Source organism: Cheilinus undulatus, linkage group 2 (assembly GCF_018320785.1).
Source record: "Cheilinus undulatus linkage group 2, ASM1832078v1, whole genome shotgun sequence".
NCBI lineage: Eukaryota > Metazoa > Chordata > Actinopteri > Labriformes > Labridae > Cheilinus > Cheilinus undulatus.
Genome location: NC_054866.1, coordinates 30,653,975 through 30,675,425, shown reverse-complemented (window position 1 = coordinate 30,675,425; position 21,451 = coordinate 30,653,975). Strand labels below are relative to the sequence as shown.

The window sequence follows — 21,451 nt, the reverse complement described above, 5'->3', positions numbered from 1 at the left end:
GATCTTACTTATATTTGCTCAGCTGATGTCGACCCAGCCTCTCTAGCTGTGACAGAAATCCGTTCCCTTAAAGGAGACATATTTTGCTCGTTTTTATTTTTTCATTATGTCAATCTTGGATGCCTATGGAGTAACACTGCATGATTTGCAGGTCATAAAATGCTTCCTGTGCCTCACAATAGCATTTGCAAAATCCTCATTTACAGCCTCTGCCTGAAACGCTCTGTTTTCAGCGCTGTCTCTTTAAGAGTCCCCAACTCCACGTGCCCACTGTCCTCTGATTGGCCAGTTCTGTGAAAGCTTCTGGGGGCAGAACCAAGGGCTGGACTTGCGTGTAGTGCACCAGAGCCATTGAGAGAGATTAGAGTGTATTTATTTCATGGTGTAAGGGGCAAGGTGATTGCCATCCAATTTGCAGATTCATGCTTAAGAAAACCTGCACCCTAAACTATAAAATAGAAAAAAAGTTTATATACATATCAAAAGGACTAGAGTGCCATGTTTAGAATAAAATGATAGTGTGGGTCGCGAGCTATGCGTCCTCTTGTTGTTCAACTCCCTCCAGCAGTGACAAATGAAGTTTGGAGTATATAAACATATGAACATTCTGGGATAAAACACTTGCAGTACAGACAGCAACAGCTGTTGCTACACATTGCTCGCTACACATCCTAAATGACACTGAGAGTCTAATAGTCACTTTTTTGTTCATTATGGTGATGAGAATAGTGGAAATAATAATTGTTGTTACTATTACTATCACCAAGTTCAATTTCCTTTTTTGTATGTTTATATTTAAATGCAAATTTTCTGATGAAAATATTGCAAGGATTAAATATTAAATATTTCAGATTTATGATTTAGAATTTCACTGTCAGTGGTCTTGGAGGCAAGCCAAATACCAAATTAAAAAAAAAAAAAGCCTTCAAAAAGTGTATTTTCCATAATATGTCCCCTATAAGAGATCCAGATCATTTCACTCAGTTCAGTAGAGCTGGCTGTTAAGCTCCAAAACGGCTCTTCCTTTGGTAACAGTTTCGCTTTTTAACTCATTGAGTGCCAGCCCTTTTATAAAATGGAGCGTGGCTTGTGCCAGCGTTTTTGGCCATTTTGAGTCACCTTTCAAGACCCACAGAATATTTTGTACTATGATTCTGAAAACACTGAATAGCCCAAATGAAAGAAGAAACTCTCTATTTCATCAAGCAAGAAAAACACGTTTGTTTGCAGCTTGTTCCATTCTTGATTTGTTTGAAGTTGAATAGAGGCCAGTTTCACCAAAAAGCCCACTTTTTTTCTAGAAAGCTGAGAAAAACGCATTTTTGTGAAAGAGAGTCTGTTAAGCAGAACAGTGATTTGAATGTTATAATTTTGCCTTTAATAACATAAAATACATCTAAAAATTATATAAAACTTATGTAATTTTTTTTAAAGATTTTTATTTTTGGCCTTTTTGCCTTTATTTTGATAGGACAGTGGATAGAGTCGGAAACAGGGGAGAGAGCGGGGAGAGACATGCAGGAAATAGTGCCACGGGCCGGATTCGAACCTGGGTCGCCTGCGTATATGGCATGTGCCTTAACCACTCGACTACCGGCGCGCCAAACTTATGTTATTTTATTGTAAAATAAATAAATACAAAATACAGCGCAATACAACTAGACGACTGTTTCCGTCTCTGAATAAATAAATAATAATAATAAATAAATATTTTATTGTCAAATGTATTTCCTCCCAGCTAGAGGGTCTAGAAATGATATGTGAAACTTTTTTTTCTTACCTGCATGTTTGCTCTTATTCTGTGAGATTTCCGAGGAACTGCACAGCCCTGAGTCACATTGTTTTGCTTCCATAGTTTTCAGACAATGATATTTATGTACAGTAGCACCACCCATTGGATATAATCAGTGTTTCATACACTAGTCAGTGAGGTTAATGAGGATAAATAACCAAAGATTGATTTTCAAAGTTTAAAATATGGCAATATAGCGGCGAAAAAAGGTCAACTGCCCGGTTACAATGCCAGTTAAAGGGTTAAGAGCAGACTGTTAGATAACATACAAACAAAAACTCAGTCATTTTGGAGTACATGTGTGCAAGCAAAATTATAAGTCCATACAAGTCTATAAAAGCTTAAAGTAAAGGTAAAAATAAAAGGAATAATAAAGGGAGGATATCCAGACTGAAAAGTGGCCCAGACACAGGAGAGGACACCGACTAAATCCAGTGGGAGAAAAAGAGTGGTGAGACACAGGTGAGACAAATGAGGCCCAGGTGAAAACAGTCGGGCAGAGCTGTAATGCAACAGGAGGGAAAATACACAGAGGGAGGAAGTGAAGTCACAAACGAGGGAGAGGAAGGTGAAAGACATATTAAAACAGGAAAGAATTATCAAAAAGGAAGCAAACGTGGCATAACTTATTAACATACATGGTGAAGGCTGAAGTTTTTCACATTCAACAACTGCAAACTTCCCATTATTGATATTAATGAAACTAAGGGATCAGAATTGGAATCAGCCAGCAACTTCTTGACCTATAAAACTACAGACTGATTTCTAGTTTCCATTAAAGAAGACATTTTAGAGTGTTTTTAATCAGCATTTGTCCATTTATGACATGTTAGAAAAACTCCAATTTGGCTATAGAGTGAACCACAGCACAGAGACACTCCTACTGAAAGTAATAAATGACACTAGAATGATTTTAGGTACAACGTGCCCGCCCTCCTTCTTTTAGACCTCAGGAGAGCTTTCAAGACAGCTGACCATGAATTTTAATCAGTCGACTGGAGAAATCAACAGGCCTCTTAGAAAGTGTTGTAGCCCTATTCCATACATTTTAACAGATTTTAATTATGAAATACCTCAGGGAAGCTTTCTTGGACCTGTTTTATTTTAATTATGTATACTTCCCTTGGGAAATATCATCTCACACCCACAGGTCAATTTTTACACTGACGACACACAATTGTACATTTCTGTGTTCCCCGATGATCTAACTGCTTTTCAGTCCCTCACTGCCTGTCTCTCTGAAATAAATGTATCCTTGAGAAAACTAAATAACATTAGCATGTTTATTTTAGTAGCGCCAAAGAAGACAGTTAATGCAAATTAAAAACATCTTATAAACTTTGGAGTGATTGTAGATGCTGGTTTAAATGTTTATCTTCATGTTAGCAAGATCACAAGTATCTCCTTCTTTCATCTAAGAAACATCACCAAAGTTAGACCCATTATTAATCTCAGGAAGATACTGAAACTTAAATGGATGCTTTTATTACCAGTCATATAGATGATTGTATCTTTATTTCTTTCCATTGGATTGGTCAAAAAGTCTTGTATAATTGTAAATCATTCAGTCTACTGCTGCCAGAGTCTTAACCAAAAAAGGAAAACTGGTCACAGAATCTTAATTTAAAATCTCTGCCCTCTGTGTCTTGTGGATGTGATTTTAAAGTTCTTTTAACATTTTTAAATCTTTTAAAGTCTTTTCCTTGACATTAAGACCTTTCATTTTATGTCCCTGTCAGACCCATGAGGTCTGTAGATGAATGCTTCACTTTTAGAAAAATGTTGAACCCATTGCCCCAGGATGTCAAGATGGTAACTTCTCTGGATGGTTTAATTTAAAGACACATCTTGACTGTTTATAGCTTTGACTTTCCCTTTTATCATTGCTTTTCCATTATGCTTTATCCAGTTTTTACCTATTTTATTGATTGCTTGCTGATCGTATTCATTCATTTTTTATGTTTTAAACTTTAATCTATTTTTTAACTTTTTTGTTTCTTTCTTACTTCTTTTGATCTTTTATTTGTGCTCAGTACTGGAATTTTGTGTGGGATATTGCTTTATTTTCCTTAATATTTCACACTTTTTTTATGCATAACTTAATTCTTATGTCATGTACATTGTGCCCGAAAAAGGATTCCCCCCTTCGATGTGTTGTCCTTTTATTGATTTTAAAAATCAATCATGGTCAATATAACTTGTCTTTTCTGATAAAAAGATTAACAAAAAAAATCAAATAAATAACCTTAAATAAAAAATATGTAATGTAAAATAATGGATGCATAAATATTCACCCCTACAAGTCAGGATTAACAGAAGCACCTTTGACTTTGGCACTGCAATTTTGCTCCATTCTTCTTTGCAAAGCTGTTTAAGCTCTGCTAGGTTGCATGGGGATTGACATGAACGGGCCTTTTCAAGTCCAGCCATAAATTCTCTTTTGGATTGAGGTCTGGGCTTTGACTCAGCCCTTCCATAACATTCACCTTATTGTCTTTAAACCATTTCTGTGTAGTTTTCACTGTATACTTTAGGTCATTGTCTTGCTGGAAAATAAATTCTCTCCCAAGCTGTAGTTCTCTTGCAGACTGAATAAGATTGTTCTCTAGGATTTTCTTATATTTTGCTGCATTCATTTTTCTGTCTACCTTAACAAGCCTTCCAGGGCCTGTCCACAGCATGATGCCGCCACCTCTGTGCTTCACAGTGGGGACGGTGTGTCTGATGGCCCAAAAGCCCCATTTTGGTCTCGTCAGACCAAAGAACTTTCTTCCTTTTGACCATGAATTTTTTTGATTTGTCATATGCCCTTTACCTTAATGTGCACATCTAAATCAAATGTATTCATTATGTTCAGTTCCACCTACACAAGGTCCATTGATGCAGTCTATCCTGTGACACACAGGGTAAAAAAAGCAATTAGCAAACCTTTGAGTTTCTCTTTTTATTGTAAACTGAAGCAAACATAGCATAGAAAAATGTTTTGAGATAATGGACAACATCTTTTGCATACAGCTTTATTTGTCAACCATCGTAGTTTCCACTCTCAAAGAGAAGTGACAACAGAGGGGGAACCAATCGATCAAACATACAGTGACAATTCCAATCTGGACATTTGTAGTTATTGTTCTCAAGATGTTCAGTGAAAGTGTTATGTTTTCATAAGTTGTAGCTGAAGTGTCTGTTTTCCTTTCCCTCTCTTGCAGCTACACAGCAGTTAAAATGCCGATGTTGTACAACACCCGCTACAGCTCCAAGAAACGAGTCACAGTTATGATCTCAGTGGTGTGGGTGCTGTCGTTCGCTGTATCGTGCCCCCTGTTGTTTGGTCTAAATAACACAGGTATGTAAAGCTTTAACACTGATGTGCTCTGTGTAAAGTAGTACTGGTGCTGTACTGCATTATTCATGGTAACTTTTACAGCTTAGTAGATTCTATACATCTTAAACACTGACATTAAACCTTATGAAGAGCCTTTTATTGAAATGTATTTGCTTGAAGCAGCTTCAGGAGCAGGATTAAACTGCACCAGGTTGCGATTTAGAGCTTTTTCAGTTTGTTGCTGACCAGCTCCTGCGGCTTGCATCCTCTAACTTTGAAGCTCCATTCCTATGAGTACATTGATGTGATGTGGATTCTGCCAGGACTCAGACAGTTATATGTGCGCCACACAAATGCTTTCAAGTGGTGGCAGCTGATCTAGCCAGAACGGGCAGAGAGAGAACATGAAAGCACAGACGACCAGCAGGAACCTCAGTAAGTTGAGCAATGAAGATTTATCTTTAAGCTAAAGCAACTTAAATCTAAAAAATATATTTTTCTTTAATTTATAAGCTGACAGAGGAGTTATAAAATATTGAGGGACCACAAGTATCCAAGGTGTCTTTACATTTCAACATGAGGCCATGGGATGAAACTTAGGGATAGCCCAGCAGTTTAGTATTTACAGCAGTTTAAAGAGTAACTTAACCTGCAGACACTTCACATGACAAAGACTGGAATATACACTTTGACCCAGAGAGTGCTCTTCCACAGAGTTCAGTACAAAATCCCTGCTAAGTTGCAGTGGTCCCTACAGCTGGGTCTTCTCTAATTGAGTCAGTAACTCCACTCATGGTGCAAAAGTGTCTAATGCCCAAAAGAGTGAGAGGAAAATTCTGTAGATTAATTAACTAATTACTGAAATAATTTGAGTACAATGACAAAAAAAATAGCAATCAAATACTGTTTACTTAAAAATTAAAAATGTTTTCTATCAACTCAAAGAAAAGAGCTGAAATAGTTTGGAGTTTTAAGTTAACTCATTTGCTTTAAGAACCTTTTACTTTGAATGTCTTTAAATGTCCAACAGTCCAGCACTAACATTTTAGTCTCTTTGATGAAAACTAAACATACTTTTTGTCGGTCTTTATCACCAAAGATATATTCTAGTTTAGTCTTTCTCACAGAAGGCGAGATTTACCTGGTTCACAGGCGGGCTTCAACGATTACAGTCATAGTCAGTTATTTAGTTCTTTTCAAAGATTGAACCATGCACCTCAGCTAAAAAAAACTCTAGGGTTTAATTACTGTTTAAAGAAAGAAAGTATATAAAATACAGTGACTTTTAGACTTTTGTAGAAGTCAAGCTTCAAAGAAGAGCTTTAAATTTCCATAGTACCTACAGCCTTTAAACTAAACTACAGAATAAAAAAAGTATTTTGTATAGTTTTTATATTTGTTTTGACTGAGACTTTAATGCTTCTTACGATGAGTAAACCGTACTTAAACACTGAATGATAGATTCTCACATATTTTGATAATGGTGAGATTTAAAAAGTAAAAAACTTCAAAAATGCACAGTAGGTCTACTTTAAAGGCAGGTGCTGGGAATAAATTCATCAAAAATTGCAGGCAAAATCCTGCGTGCTGTCTGAATTTCCCTTAAACACTGGCAACATTTTAGCACTGAAAACTTTTGAGGGGTATTTTTCCTGTTTTGGTCTTTGTTACGTGAGAGAAAGTGGTTGTCATTACTTTTTTTTTCTTAGTGCTGACACCATATCCTTTAAAAATGCTGTATTAAAGATGATTTTGATTATCTTAATTTGAAGTTTTAAGGACGCATTTGTTTATTAGGGGTGAGCAATATCACGGGTTGACTGTAATGGAGGGGACCACAGGGGCTCACAGAAATGTTGGTGACGCCCCCGCCTCAGTATGTGTGCTCTGGCAGTTAAAAAGACCAAGTTTAAGCATGAATCAGAGAAATCTAAAACTAACAAACAGAAAGTTCAGTGAGTCATAAATTGGTGTGATACAACCTCTACATTTGTCAACAAGTAAAAGCCTCACAGGAGCATCCTTGGCTGGCTATACAGCTAGTTTGAGTGAGGTAGGGGGGAATAAAATGATTGCACTGGCCCTGGCAAATATGTTGGAATATTTTTTGTGGAAGACCTTAGGGTAAGTGGAGTGTAGTAAGTCTGGGTGAATTTTTGAGCGACTGACTTAAAAATAGAGAGAGCAGAGTTCTTAGCTGCATGTTCAAGCTGGTCTTTCTCGTTTTATTGGTGAAAGTTTTTCAAGAGTCATACTGACAAGAACAAACCGCCCTCAAGGGAAAACAACTATGGAATATATTATGAGGTGTAAAACCTTGATTCCCTGTGTTATTATCTTCACAGCCACTCGAGACGACACCATCTGTGTGATCAACAACCCAGATTTTGTGATGTATTCCTCCATCGTGTCCTTCTACGTCCCCTTCATCATCACTCTGCTGGTTTACGTGCAAATCTATGTGGTCCTGAGGAAGCGCAGAAAAAAGGTTAACCACAAACCTAAAAAACGTGTCATTCAGGCTGCTGAGCCTGATGTGGCCACTTCTCTGAAGGTGAGCTGTTACAGTTTACAACTTTTACAGCATTAATGTAAAACTGAGATTGATTTACATTTTTATCGGACAAAACACCCTCATCAGGATGCATGTTTTTCAAACGCTGTAAAAAAAAAAGAGAATAAGGCACTGCCGGCCATTTGAGCTGACTTGTTTCTTTGTGAAATTGCGATCAATAATTCCTCTGGCCAATTATACGTAATGGTTTTAGGGACAGGCATTGTGTTACACAACAGTATACCATAAAGGGAAAAACACAGACAGGAAGAGAATTGATTTTCTTTGGAAAAAATGGGAAGCAGAAATTAAAAGGGCAAAGTTCAGTTAAACCTAGAGCATTTAAGTGCCCCCCTCCCATAATGTGAATAAAACAGCTAGTTTCGGTCAGAGAGCCAGTTTGAACCATATTGTTACATTCACTGGCATGTTTGAGTGCCACAAGCTGCCACATAGCTTTAATAGCTATAGCCTCTGAATGACCTTTTGCTATTCTGATTATTGATTTTAATGACACAGTGAAACTCAATGGGCCCTGCACAGGAAGTCAACTAATGCTTTTGTCCCAGAGCCCAGCTTCTCTTCTGTGTGTGTGAATGAGGTCAGGAGAAACATTTAGAAGAAACACTGCAGTTTAGCAGGAATACAGACCACGCATTCATCCAGAATTTAATGATCAGTGAAACTGTTACACATGACTGCCTATTGACAAATTATGTACAGAATCTTAACAGAGTAGAAAAAACTCATTTAAATGAAGCTTCACATGTACTTGTCAATGTGGATGCGATTATGTCACTTTAGTGAAATAATCTCAGCTCTCAAACCGCCATGTTAATAGACTTATAACTGCACAAGCAGCAGGTCAGATTTTTTACTATGTCAGACCCCTTGGGAACAGTCATCTATTTCCTTCTGATTGATGAAATATGCCTCTGGTAATGAATGTTAATTTCTCCATAAATCTGTTGGAGCCAGTGGTAAGAGTTAAACGCCATCTAGCCACCATGTCTTTTCATGTGCTGTTAAAGTGTGCAATATATATGCCATCATTTCTAGGTCCATAACTTACTGGAGTAGCACCCATTAATCTGTTGAGTCTCAGTTGAACTCAACAGACAAAATGGATGTTTACCCTCTTATTGATTTTATAAATCTGTCATGGTCAATATAACTTGGCTGTTTTGACCAAAAAAAAAACTCTTAGTGTGAAAACAGATTTCTACAACATAATGCCAATCAAACATAAACATGCAATGGAAAATAGGTGACTGCATAAGTCTTCACCCCCTTCTAGTCAGTATTTAGTAGATGCACCTTTGGCTGCAATCACAGCACTGAGCCTGTGCGGATAGGTTTTAATCAGGCTTGGACATCTAACACAGCAATTTTACTCTATTCCTTTTTGCAAAACTGCTCAAGATCTGTCAGGTTGCACAGTGATCGAGCGTGAAAAGCCCTTTTCTAGTCCAGCCAAAAATTCTCTATTGGATTGAGGTCTGGGCTTTGACTTGGCCACTCCAGAACTTTCACCTTGTTGACTTTAAACCTTTTCTATGTAGCTTTGGCTGTATGTATAAATCTTCTCAAAAGTCTTAGATCTCTTGCATACTTACCTCCAATTTCCACATACAGCAGCTGCACTGTGATCTGCCAAGGAATCGTACTGCGGAGCAAATCCCTCCCTCTCTAGTCAATCAGAGCAGTTCCACTGCCTGCACTCCAGTCTGGCACCAGCATGTCCCTGAATCGCGACTTTGCTGGGGATGCGCTGCAAGTCTATTTTCAGCGCCAGCTACTGCCAATCTGCAATTCCCGTTGATCAGAAAGCTCCAGAAAAGAAGTCAAAAGCATAGATTATCTGGTTCTTTCAAAATACTTTACATTACATACTTTTGTTTACTTGACATTCCTTTTAAAAGAGGTTATTAATATGACATTAAAAAGTTTTTATTTTTATTTTTATTTTTTTTGTAAAAACAGCCAAATTATACTGACCATGATTTATTTATAAAATCAACAAAAGGGTAAAACACCAATCGGTATCAGAATTTACAAAAAAGCCCCATCAAATAATGCTCCCTGTGCTTCCCAGAGCTGATCAGTAACATCTCGATGGGTAGTGCTATCTGATAAAACACCAGAGCTCCATGTAGTCTGACTTGACTCATCAGCAGTGGAGAGCTGTCATTAGATCACTCTTTTGTCTGTTGTACTTTGACAGTTTTCCTTCTCCTTCTCTGATTGAGCTGTTTTTGTTTCAGGATAAGTGCACTCATCCAGAAGATGTGAAGTTGAGTACCGTGGCTGTCAAATCTAATGGAAATTTACCTGCCAATAAGAAGAAAGTGGTTGGTTCTTTTTACCCCTCCTTCTTTCAGAGTGCATTTTTTTCATTTCTCAAGAGTATAAAACGCTTAAAAAGCCTCTTTTTGCTTTGGAGAGCATGGCAAACTTAAATAAAAGCCTGAAAGCATGATTATTTCATCTTTTTCATGCATATTATTTTAAATGTCACCCACTGTGCAACTGTGAAAACTGACCTTCTGAATGAGTGTTATCCCACTCCTCCTGACCTCACCACAGATTTTCATCAAAGATGGAGTCCAGGAGAGTGAAGACGTCGAGCTGGATGAGCTAAACAACAGCACCTGCAGCCAGAGTCAGAAGCAGCAGTCTCAGAGCGCTCTCGGAGACACTCCAGCCACGAGCCACCAGCATCTGATGCCCAACAAGGCCAACACCAGTCCCACCTCTACTCCTCCCACTCCGCCCGAGGACAGCCAGAAAGCAGAAAAAAATGGAGATCCTACCAAGGAGGCTGTGAAAGATCCCGCACCTGTTGCGTCAAAGGCATTTCAGACGCAGGCTTTACCTAATGGCAAGACTCAGACGTCTGTGAGGACCATGAGCAAGAGGAAGCTCTCCCAGCAGAAGGAAAAAAAGGCCACCCAGATGTTAGCCATTGTCCTCGGTAAGTTTTTGACTGAAACACTCAAACAAGTCACTGTACTTATTTCATCCAAGTGGAAATACAAGTGCAAAACTAAGCATTACTCTAGCCCGGTAACAACTTTTAGCCAATGGTGCACATGAGAAACAAAGGTGAATCCCAACATTAAATATGGACAGACTTTTTAAACTTTTCCAAAGGCAAATTTTTTCTTTCTGCAATAATTTAGCAAAAACTCAGCTTGTAACACACAAGCCTTAAACTTTTTTTAATATTGCACAAGTCCCCAGCTCTCAAAGGTTCCCAACTCCTCTGCATGTGTTATTGCAATGTCAAAAATTTTAGCTACGCCTTAAAACAGAACCAGAAACTGAGACAGGCAGTGATGCAATGAAAAGAAATCATTTTGATATTTGTATTTTTGAGTCCAACTTTCCAACAAGTCCTCAATATTTAAGGTGTTTAGAGTTCCTGTGAGAGATTTTTGACTGGTTATGAAAGAGTCTCAAATTAATATTGATGACTCTTTATGACCTCAAAAGCAATCTTGAATGTCAGACTGAATAATGACTATATCACATTTTTAATGCCTAAAAGAGAGGAAGGTGTCAGATGAGACAACTGCTGAAGAGACAACCCTTTTTACATTTACTCAGCAAATATTCACAATGAGTTGCATTTGGCCAGATTAGGAAGGTCTTAGGGTATGAGTCCTGCTGGCTTGGTTTTAAGATTCTGGATGAGCCCCCAAATATGTCTGTTCAAAATGAATCAGAATGACCAAGTCTCAAACAAAGATGAGAATAGCTGCATTTGAAAAACAGACAAAACACAAGATTCAAGAAACAAAAGAGGGAAGATGAGAAAAGCCAACCCCACAATGGGCAGTAGGCGCCATCCCCCTCCATTGTAACACATAGTGTAGCTCTGTTAGCTGTGTAAGCTAAATGGATAACAGAGCTATGAGCTAACATAGCATAAGCTGCTGCTCACAAAAGCCATGAATATCTATACGAATGAAGCTACAAAGCTAAGGTTAGCTATGTAAGCCATACATTGACTTTATCTACATAGCTTGCGTGGCAACATTAGTTTTAGCTATGTAGCTAAAGCTCACATTACTAAGCTAACTTAGCTACATTGGCTTATGAAACAACGTTAACTACGTAGCTAGCCAAATAGCTTTAGCTGAAGCTCACAAGGTAAAGCAAGCTATTGTTTGCCAATCCAGTCCTAGAATGGGTCTCTATATAATAATTCCCTGGATTAGACCTCTGATGTTTTTTCAGTTTTATTTATGAAACTCGTTTAAGTTCGACTTTGAACTTTGTTGAACTTTTATAAAATTGGAGCTACATGGATAATGGAGCAACATAGCTCACATAGTTCAGACTAATGCTCACAAAGCTCAATGACTGCTACCTTTACGAAGCTTTGAAGCTGAGGTAAGCTATGAAAGCTACTTAGCTACTTTATCTACATAACTTAAGTAGCTATGTTAGTTTAAGCTATGTTTGCTAAAACTTGTGTTGCTAAAGCTAACTTAGCTGTTGAGCTTTGTTGAACTCTGAATTTGAACTAAGTTCAACTTTAATTAAAATATAAAGCACAAAATATGTTGTACTTGAACTTGTAGCTCTTCTGTTCTGACACAGTAATGGTCCCCAAGAGGGAGCGTCTGAGATCTACTGTATGTTCTACAGCCAGACTAGTTATATCACTCTAAATCAGGTTGACACAAAGAATTGTCTCTTCAACTCCTTTCACACAGGATGGTATGCATCCTATGTTAAATTCATTTTTAAAGGAAGCAATGAACTTCCTTTCCTCATCTTTTAAAGATTTCAACCAGTTTTTATCATGGTCGACACCTAGATAGTTTCAAGTTGTTTCACCTAGTCCAGATCGAAAAGATCCCTCCTCACATCCTATGTGCTGGCCACATGCTCCTCTCACTGCTCCTCTAAATAACCCACCCCTCTTGGACACACATTGCACCCAGGTGTGTAGCACAGTGAGGAAGGATCAGAAAGAGAGAAAGCAGGGCTGCTGGTAACACGCCGTATGAAAGAAAACACTATCTACAGGACAACACCAGCAAAGAGATAAGACATCACTTTCTCCGCAGTGGGTGTTGAATCAACAAAAAGTGGTCCTCACAGAAGCTTGAATGTGAAATTCTCCCCCACCTTCATGTACTATAACATTTCTTTTTCTTTTCTTTCTCAGGTGTTTTCATCATTTGCTGGCTGCCATTCTTCCTTACCCACATCCTGAACACCCACTGCACTACATGCAAGGTTCCCACTGAGTTATATAGCGTTTTCACATGGCTGGGCTACGTGAACAGCGCCGTAAATCCAATCATCTACACCACATTCAACATTGAATTCAGAAAGGCTTTCATTAAGATCTTGCACTGCTAAACTGCATCATCACATGTCTGATTGGACTGAGGCAGAGGTGAAAATAAAAGAATCTCTTCTGGCAAATACCTCATTCTGTAAAAGGGGGGGATGCACCACAGGCGGGAACAGCTTTTTAAAGCTAAGAAGAAACTCTAAGAAGGAAGTTATGGCTCTCAATGTGAACCGTTTGTGGAGTAACTGTTCTCCAATTGTTGAATGTAAAACGAGAAATGTCTGTAATTATGAGTGTCATGAAGAAAAGAGATATTGTAATATTGTTCTATAGAATCATTGTTCTTGTCATGTATAAGAGCCATCTGTGTATAAAAAACACTTTCACATGGCTTTTTATTGTATGTGTACCTTATGCTTCAATAATGTATATTTTGTTGCAAATCTTAGAGATATAAAGTCAGTGTTCAATGCAGTGTTAAAACTGATATGTGAGCTCTTATTCTGAAAAACCTACCTAAAAGTGTATATTAAAGAAAAAATTATGTATAATGGGGCCATGTCAATACACACATATTTGCAATTTTATAAATTGAAAAGATTACTATTATTATTGCTATTATTATAAATATAATTATTATTATTTGCTGTACATAGATTTTCTTCATAAAGTAACTGTGATTATATGCCTGCAATAGAAATGTGATGCATGCTACACCTCTCCTCTTCCTGATTTCTCATAAATTGTATGTTTAGCAAAAAAATGTATAAAGATGTCTAATAAAGAAATTAATGGCACACTCTGAGGTGCTTTGTGACTGTCAGTGTTCACGGTGTGTCTAAAAATACACCCGTGAATGATTCACCCTTCTTTCCAGCTCTGTTTTTCAGTTAAAATGATCCCGTTTGCTGACAGGAAATCTCTGCAGCAGGTTTGTAACATAGCAAAATACCAAAATACCAGCTAGTGTGTGGACTCTGTGGCTTCCAGGTATAATTATGTGGATGTGTGTAACCCCTCAAGCAGCTCCTTGGGGTCTTTGTGAGAAAGAATGAGGCAAACTCTGCAAAACTCGAGTAAGAGTCAGAGAAGTGCATCTACACTCCCCTCCAAAAGTATTTGAACAGTGAGGCCATTTCTTTTATTTTTGCTGTAGACTGAAAACATTTAGGTTTGACATCAATAAATGAATATAAGATAAGAGATCAACATTTTAGCTTTTATTTCGAGGTAATTACATCTGGATCTGATACACAACTTAGGGGATAGTTTTATTTTTTACTGAACACCACATTTTTTGGTGAGCTAAAGTATTTGAACAGAGGGACTTAAAACAGATTAAAGTGAATAAGACTTAATATTTAGTTGCAAACCCTTTGCTTGCAGTAACAGCATCAAGCCTGTGACCCATTGACATCACCAAACATTAGCATTCTTCTGTTGTGATGCTTTTCCAGGCTTTCACTGCAGCTTCTTTCAGTTCTTGTTTGTTTTTTGTTTTTTTGTTTTTTTGGGGGGGGGTTACTCCTTTCAATCTCCTCTTTAGCAGGTTAAATGCATGCTCCAAAGAGTTTAGGTCTGGAGATTGACTTGGCTGGTCTAAAACCTTCAACTTATTGCCCCTGTTGAACACCTTTGTTGTTCTGGCAGTGTGTTTTGGGTCAATATCTTGCTGCATGATGAAGGATCTCTCAGTCAGTTTGGTTGCATCTTTCTCTAAATTGGCAGACAAAATGTTTCTGTAGACTTCTGAGTTCATTTTGCTGCTGCAATCATGTCTTAACATCATCGGTGTAGATTAACGAACCCGTCCCAGAAGCCATGCAAGCCCAGGCCATGACATTACCTCTACTGTGTTTCACAGATCAGCTTATCTGATGAGGATCCTTTCTCCATAAGTTAACCCTTTGATGCGCAACATAAGTACCCCCCCTCTAATGCACAACATAGGTAAAAAATGACCCGCATTCATTTCCCTGGCTATTTAATGCTGGCTGAGTTTATCTTTGTTCCATCTTTTGAAATATGTTAATTTCATAGATAAATTGCTACAGATATTCTTTCAATATGTTTTTTTGATTACCAAATATCATTTTTATTTTTTTTTTCCCTCCTTACGCTATGAAAAGAACCAGTTTTTATATTACAATGTCAAGTTTACACACATGGGTCAAAAATGACCCATCCTTCCATGTGTGATTTATAATTGAATGATTTGATCTTGTATTATTTCTTTAGCAGTAAGTGGGCCAAACACTTTTGTAATCAATATTTGCAACATGTTTATTTGTAATTTTGTCACACATACACAGATAACAGATAAAGCAGCGTCTGAACTGAACTTTTGTTTTATAACAGAAAACTGCTGAATTGTGTTCTGTCTGTGTTCAACTAAACACAGCATTTCAGTAAAGCACAAACCACCATCCTAATTTTTGCATGCCTCACAAAGGATCACAGTGTTTTTGTGCAGTGGTGGCTATGTTGTCTTTTTTTAACCCACATCTTCCCATTGCCTCGATGACATGCTTATGGAGTTTCAGCGTGCCCTCCATGTGCCTCTTCATATGTGGCATTATGAGCTCTTTGCCCAGCTCCTAATGTGAAGCTAACTGTTGTTGTTTATGAGTTTAACGTGGGCGTATATTGTGTAACTGACTGCGTGTGTAAGGAAAAGTGCGCAGTCTTGATTTTGATACATTAAACCACTTACACAAAGAAAAATAAGAAAAAGACTTTGTGCAGTCGGTTCTAGGGTCTAATTATGTGTCTGTAATGACAGGGTAATAATTACCGTACTCAGATTTACTGTTGGCTTGGTTTCTACTGTCTCGGTTTTGGGTCAGGTCTGGAAATAAAAATGCGTCCTCAGTCCCATTTAGCACAGACTTGTATGTATTGATGTATCACAGAATATCAGATTTATGCGTTTTGCTGTTGTTAATACAGCAAAATAATGTGAAAGCAAATATCCGGTAGTTGTTCTAAATGGCTGGCATTCTTGAGGACTGCCGGTCATTCTGACCGGGGGAGTCTAGCGGACACTCTGCTATATTGTTTTATTTGATGACTTGTCTAAGATAGCTTAGCTAAATGCTTGAGTATGATAGATCAACTGTTTGACTGAAATAGTTTAGCTAACCACTTGACTAAGATAGATTAGCGCACTGATCAGCTAAAATAGCTTAGCTAACTACAGTACTTTTCTAAACTGTCTAGCAATAAACTTAGCTAAGTAGATAGCTAACTGCAAATGTTAGAAACTAAATTAGAATGAGCTAACTATGGATTAGCTCACTGTTTGGCTAAAATATCTTAGCTAGTTACTTTTCTAAGCAGCCAAGCAATGCTAAATACAAAGGTTATCAACTAAATTAGAAAATAAAATAAAGCATAAATAAAATGGATTATCTATGTCAACAGCTAGCTAGCTAGCAAGCTAATAGTTATAACTGTCACTCTCTGACAAGGAATGTATTCTCTCTCCTAAGGTAACCTAAAATTATCACATTATTTACAGTCATCTTCCAGAAATGTCTTTTTTTTTTTTTTTTCAGAGGTAAGGTTGTAGTAATTGTAAACTACAACAAAAAACAAATTCTTACATCTACCAGATGTGCAAGGGCGGCTGTGTTGAGCTGTGAAGTGTCTGAAACACATTACAGTATCCCACAAAGTACTTTTATGTGTGCGGGTCATTTCTGACTCATGTGTGTAAACTTGATGTAGAAATACAAAAAGTCTGATTGTTCATGAAGTAAGGAAGGGAAAATAAAAATGATGATTTGTACATTTCAAAAACAAGATATTTACTGCATAATTGGAATAGTTACTGATAAAAAAATTTTTTAAAGAAATATCATAGAAACTCTCTGCCATTTACATGAAACAACACAGGAAATAGATATGGGTCATTTTTGACCCATGTTGCGCGTTAGAGGGGTAGTGATGAAAAAAGTGGTTTAACTCAAAAAGTAAGAAAGTGGAAATTCAAATAAGGATGTTTTATGATTAAAAACAAGTTAATTGAGGAATACCTGGAGGACTGAATGATGAAATTAATGTTTTCCAAAGATATAGATAAAAGAAACTCATCCGGGTCACTTTTGACCCATGTTGCGCATCAAAGGGTTAACCTTTCCATCACTTTGGTAAAGGTTCATCTTTGTTTCATCAGTCCATAAAATTTTGTCCCAGAATTTTTGAGGCTTGTCTCTGTACTTATTTTGTTCAATTCCAGCCTGGTCTTCCTATTCATAATGCTTTTGTGCTGCTGCCTGTCTTGGTCAGGACATTCTTGTAAATGAGATTATTGATCTCAATGAGGTTTTTCTGGTTAAATAAAAATTATTATTATATTATTATAAAACAAATAATGAGTGGTTTGCATCTTCTGATGTAGCCTCTGTACTTTAATTCATGAAGCTTCTGCCAACAGTAGATGGTGATACCTTCAGTCCTGCCCTCTGGAGGTGTTTGCTGATGTCACTAACAGTTGTTTTAGGGTCTTTCTTTACAGCTCTCACAATGTTTCTGTCAACTGCTGCTGTTTTCTTTGGTCTACACATTTAAAATCTGTTACTTAGTATACCAGTAGTTTCGTTCTTCTCCAGGACATTCCAGACGGTTAGACTGGCTATGGCTGTTTGTGCAGTGGCTCTGATGGATTTTCCATCTTCTCTCAGCTTCACAGTGGCTTGTTTCTCACCCATAGACAGCTCTCTGGTTTTCATGTCCATTACACCCCTAAATATATATACAGTCTGTACAGGCAAAACCCATATCTGAAACTGAGCGTAGACATTCAGCACTATTGTTTGAATAATCAATGTAATAGGACACACCTGGGCAACAAAACACTCTTTCTTACTCTACATATAAAGAAAGACACAGTACTCTGGTTGTTCCTGAAGTGAGTTGTTGCAGTTTATACTTCACTTGAGTTACACCACACTCATTTATTTGGACCCAGAAACTATAGAAAGCATGTGAGTTCAAAGGGACTTTTTGCTTTGAGCACCTGTAACAATACTGTTTTGTGGTGCATTAAAAATAGTGTTATGTCTTAATGACAAATTTGTGAAAACAAGCTAAAACAGCTGAATGTGAATCCCTTAATGTAAAATATCAACTTAAACTACTGTGGCAAGCTGTGGTCAAGAATGGCTCTAGACAAGCTAAATACGTTTAACAAGCCCTCATGCACTGAACATGAACAGCTTTCATTTATTTTTTAACACACATTTACACACATATACAAGCAAGGTAGTCCGCACCTTCATCCCCCTCACTCATGGTGCAACACTCAAAAGAACACCCTCCCCCAAAAACATGAACCAACAACCAAAGCATGCACAACTACAACCACACAATCAAACATGAACGTTATAGAACATCAGAATAGCGAAATCCCCTGTACCAACCATCCCAGCAGTCCCTGCTCCAGGCGATACTTCCTGGATCGCCACATAGCCCCCACCTGAAGAGCTAGTCGTCCCCGACAGCCCCATCACCCAAAACAAAGTCCCTGAGATGTCCTGGACGCTGCCTAGGACGCTGGGATCGACAGGAGGGAGTTGTGGGAGAAGCGGCAGGCTGGTCACCATGTACTGGTTGAGGAGCATCCTCCAGATCACTCCCTGGGCCAGTAGGCGTGGCGTGTGGGCGGTATGGAGCCAGACGGTCTTGATGTAGCACCACCATGCGTCTCTTTCCTGGCATGCGGACCCGATACACCACCTCGGACAGCCGGGCCACAATCTCACCAGGTCCTTTCCAGTGGCTGCACAGCTTTGGGGACAGCCCCTTCTTCCTGACCGGGCAATACACCCACACCTGATCTCCTGGCTGGAATGGTCTTCCTCGGCAGCGGGTGTCGTAGGCCCTCTTTTGCTTTAGCCCAGCATCATCCTGAGCCTGGCGTGTGTAGTCATGAACCACCCCCAGCCGAGCTTTTAACCTTCTGAAATAGTCCAGCTCTGGTCCCCCTGCCAGGTCAGAATCCGGTGGTGTCCCAAAGACCAGGTCCACTGGTGTGCGGAGTTCCCTCCCAAACATGAGGGCTGCAGGTGTACAGTGACTGGACTCCTGAACAGCTGTCCGGTAGGACCACAGGACCAGGGGTAGGTGATGGTCCCAGTCACGTTGATGTTGGCTGGTGAGAATGGCAAGCTGTGTGGCCAGGGTGTGGTTAAAACGCTCCACTAGCCCATCACTCTGGGGGTGGAGGGGAGTTGTCCTTGTCTTCTCTACTCCCAGGAGACGACAGACCTCTTTGAAGACCTGGGACTCGAAGTTCCGCCCCTGGTCACTGTGCAGCTCCTCGGGGACCCCGAAGCGGGTGAACATTTCCTCCACCAGCTTAGCAGCAGTTGTGGCAGCACTCTGGTCTGGCACTGCGTAGGCCTCGGGCCACTTGGTAAAGTAGTCCATGGCCACCAAGATGTATCGGTTGCCAGAGTCTGTGACTGGAAAGGGCCCAAGGATGTCAACTCCAACCCTCTCCATTGGGGCCCCCACCAAATACCGCTGCAGCGGGGCATGTGAACGCTGAGTGGGTCCCTTCTGAGCAGTACAAGAGTCACAGCAGTGGACATACAACTCTACATCTCGTCGACAGCCAGGCCAGTAGAACTGGCCCCGGAGGCGCTGGAGGGTCTTGGTGTTGCCGTAGTGCCCCGCCCCCACCGAGCCATGGACCATCTGCAACACTTGAGTGCGAAGCATGCGGGGAACCAGCAGCTGCAGGAGGCCACGTCCGCGGTCTGGCGCCTGCCATCTCCGATACAGCAGGCCATCATGGAGCTCCAGGTTGCTCCACTGTGAGTGGTAGGACTTGACTTCCAGACCTTGCAATGACACCTCAGCTCGGTCCGGACAGCATCCTTGATCCAGCCAGCGTTTCACTGAAGCCAATGTGGGATCAGCTTCCTGCTCTTGGAGAAGCTGCTGGTGGTCAACTGAAGAGTACCTCCCTGCATCTGAAGACTCCTGGACTGCTGCCACCACATGTGCTGGCTGGCCCCGCTCCTCCTGTCTCTGGCAGTAGCGACACTCCATTGCTGCACAGGGGCGCCGGGAGAGGGAGTCTGCATTACCATGCTGCTGTCCAGCCCGATGCTGAATCTCAAAGTTATACTCCTGGAGGATCTCCAACCATCGTGCAACCTGACCCTCGGGATGCTTGAAGTTCATGAGCCAGGTGAGTGAGGCATGGTCAGTGCGGAGGAGGAAGCGGCTGCCATGCAGGTAGGGACGGAAGTGGCGCAATGCCAAGACAACTGCCAGCAGCTCCCGACGGGTGACACAGTAGTTCCTCTCCGCTCGGGACAGGGCACGGCTGTAGTAGGCAACAACATGCTCTCCATCCTCCCCTCTTTGTGAAAGGACGGCCCCGGCCCCCACACTGCTAGCATCGGTGTCCACGATGAAGGGCCGGTCAGCATCAGGGTAAGCCAGGACAGGGGCTGTAGTCAGGGCTGCCTTCAGCTTGGCAAAGGCGGTAGCACAGTTGTCGTCCCAGGTGAACAACTGTCCCTTGTCTGTCAAGTGGTGAAGGGGGCTGGCAATGGTTGCAAAGTCTTTGATGAAGCGTCGGTAGTAAGATGCCAGTCCCAGGAAACTCCGTAGCTCACTGATGTTGTTGGGTGTCGGCCATTCTTGGACGGTGGCCACCTTCACTGGGTCTGTGGCCACCCCCTGGGCATTGACAACATGGCCCAGGAATGTTGTCTCTCTGGTCATCAGCTGACACTTGGCTGGGTTCAACCACAGCCCAGCCCCACGGATGGCTGCAAAAACCTCAGTCAGGTTGTCCAGGGCATGGTTGAAGTCATTGGCATGCACCAACAGGTCGTCCAGATACACCACACAGCGGCTCCTGGGGATGTTCCCCAGTACCCTCTCCATCAGCCGTTCAAACGTTGCCGGGGCGTTACACAGTCCAAACGGCATGACTCGAAACTGCCACAGCCCTTGGCCAATGGTGAAGGCGGTCTTTGGTCTTGCTTCTGGGGCCAGCTCCACCTGCCAGTAGCCGCTCTGGAGGTCGAGAGAGCTGAACCAATGGGAACCGGAGATGTAGTCAAGGGCATCATCGATCCGCGGCAGGGGATATGAGTCCTTCCTGGTGACAGCATTGAGGCGTCGGAAGTCCACACAGAACCGCCAACCACCCCTTCGTTTCGTCGTCAGGACCACAGGGGCTGCCCAGGGGCTGTTGGAAGGTTCTATCACTCCGGCTGCAGCCATCTCGCGGATCAGCTCTTGCGCCACCTGTCTCTTGGAGATGGCTAGTCAGTGTGGTCGCAGTCTGATGGGTTGAGCTGAGCCGGTATCGATGCTGTGCTGGACCAAGCTGGTCTGCCTACAGTCCCTGTCACTGGCTGCAAAGATGTCAACATTAGCTTCAAGGAGGCATTTCAGCTGTTGGCTTTGTTGTGGGTCAAGCCCTTCGCTACTCCGCTGCCA

The 21,451-nt window shown here is 40.5% G+C and overlaps 1 protein-coding gene across 1 annotated transcript in view; it reads left to right on the top strand.

Annotated features, from left to right (window-relative positions):
- The window catches only part of drd2a (dopamine receptor D2a), a 73,060-nt gene extending 59,281 nt beyond the window's left edge, over positions 1-13,779 (top strand). The window contains exons 4-8 of the mRNA XM_041801958.1: positions 4,999-5,135; positions 7,460-7,668; positions 9,933-10,019; positions 10,255-10,642; positions 12,851-13,779. Of these exons, the coding sequence (XP_041657892.1) occupies positions 4,999-5,135; positions 7,460-7,668; positions 9,933-10,019; positions 10,255-10,642; positions 12,851-13,047 (1,018 nt within the window). The 3' untranslated portion in view covers positions 13,048-13,779. The remainder of the gene's footprint in view (positions 1-4,998; positions 5,136-7,459; positions 7,669-9,932; positions 10,020-10,254; positions 10,643-12,850) is intronic.
- The last annotated feature ends 7,672 nt before the right edge of the window (positions 13,780-21,451 follow it).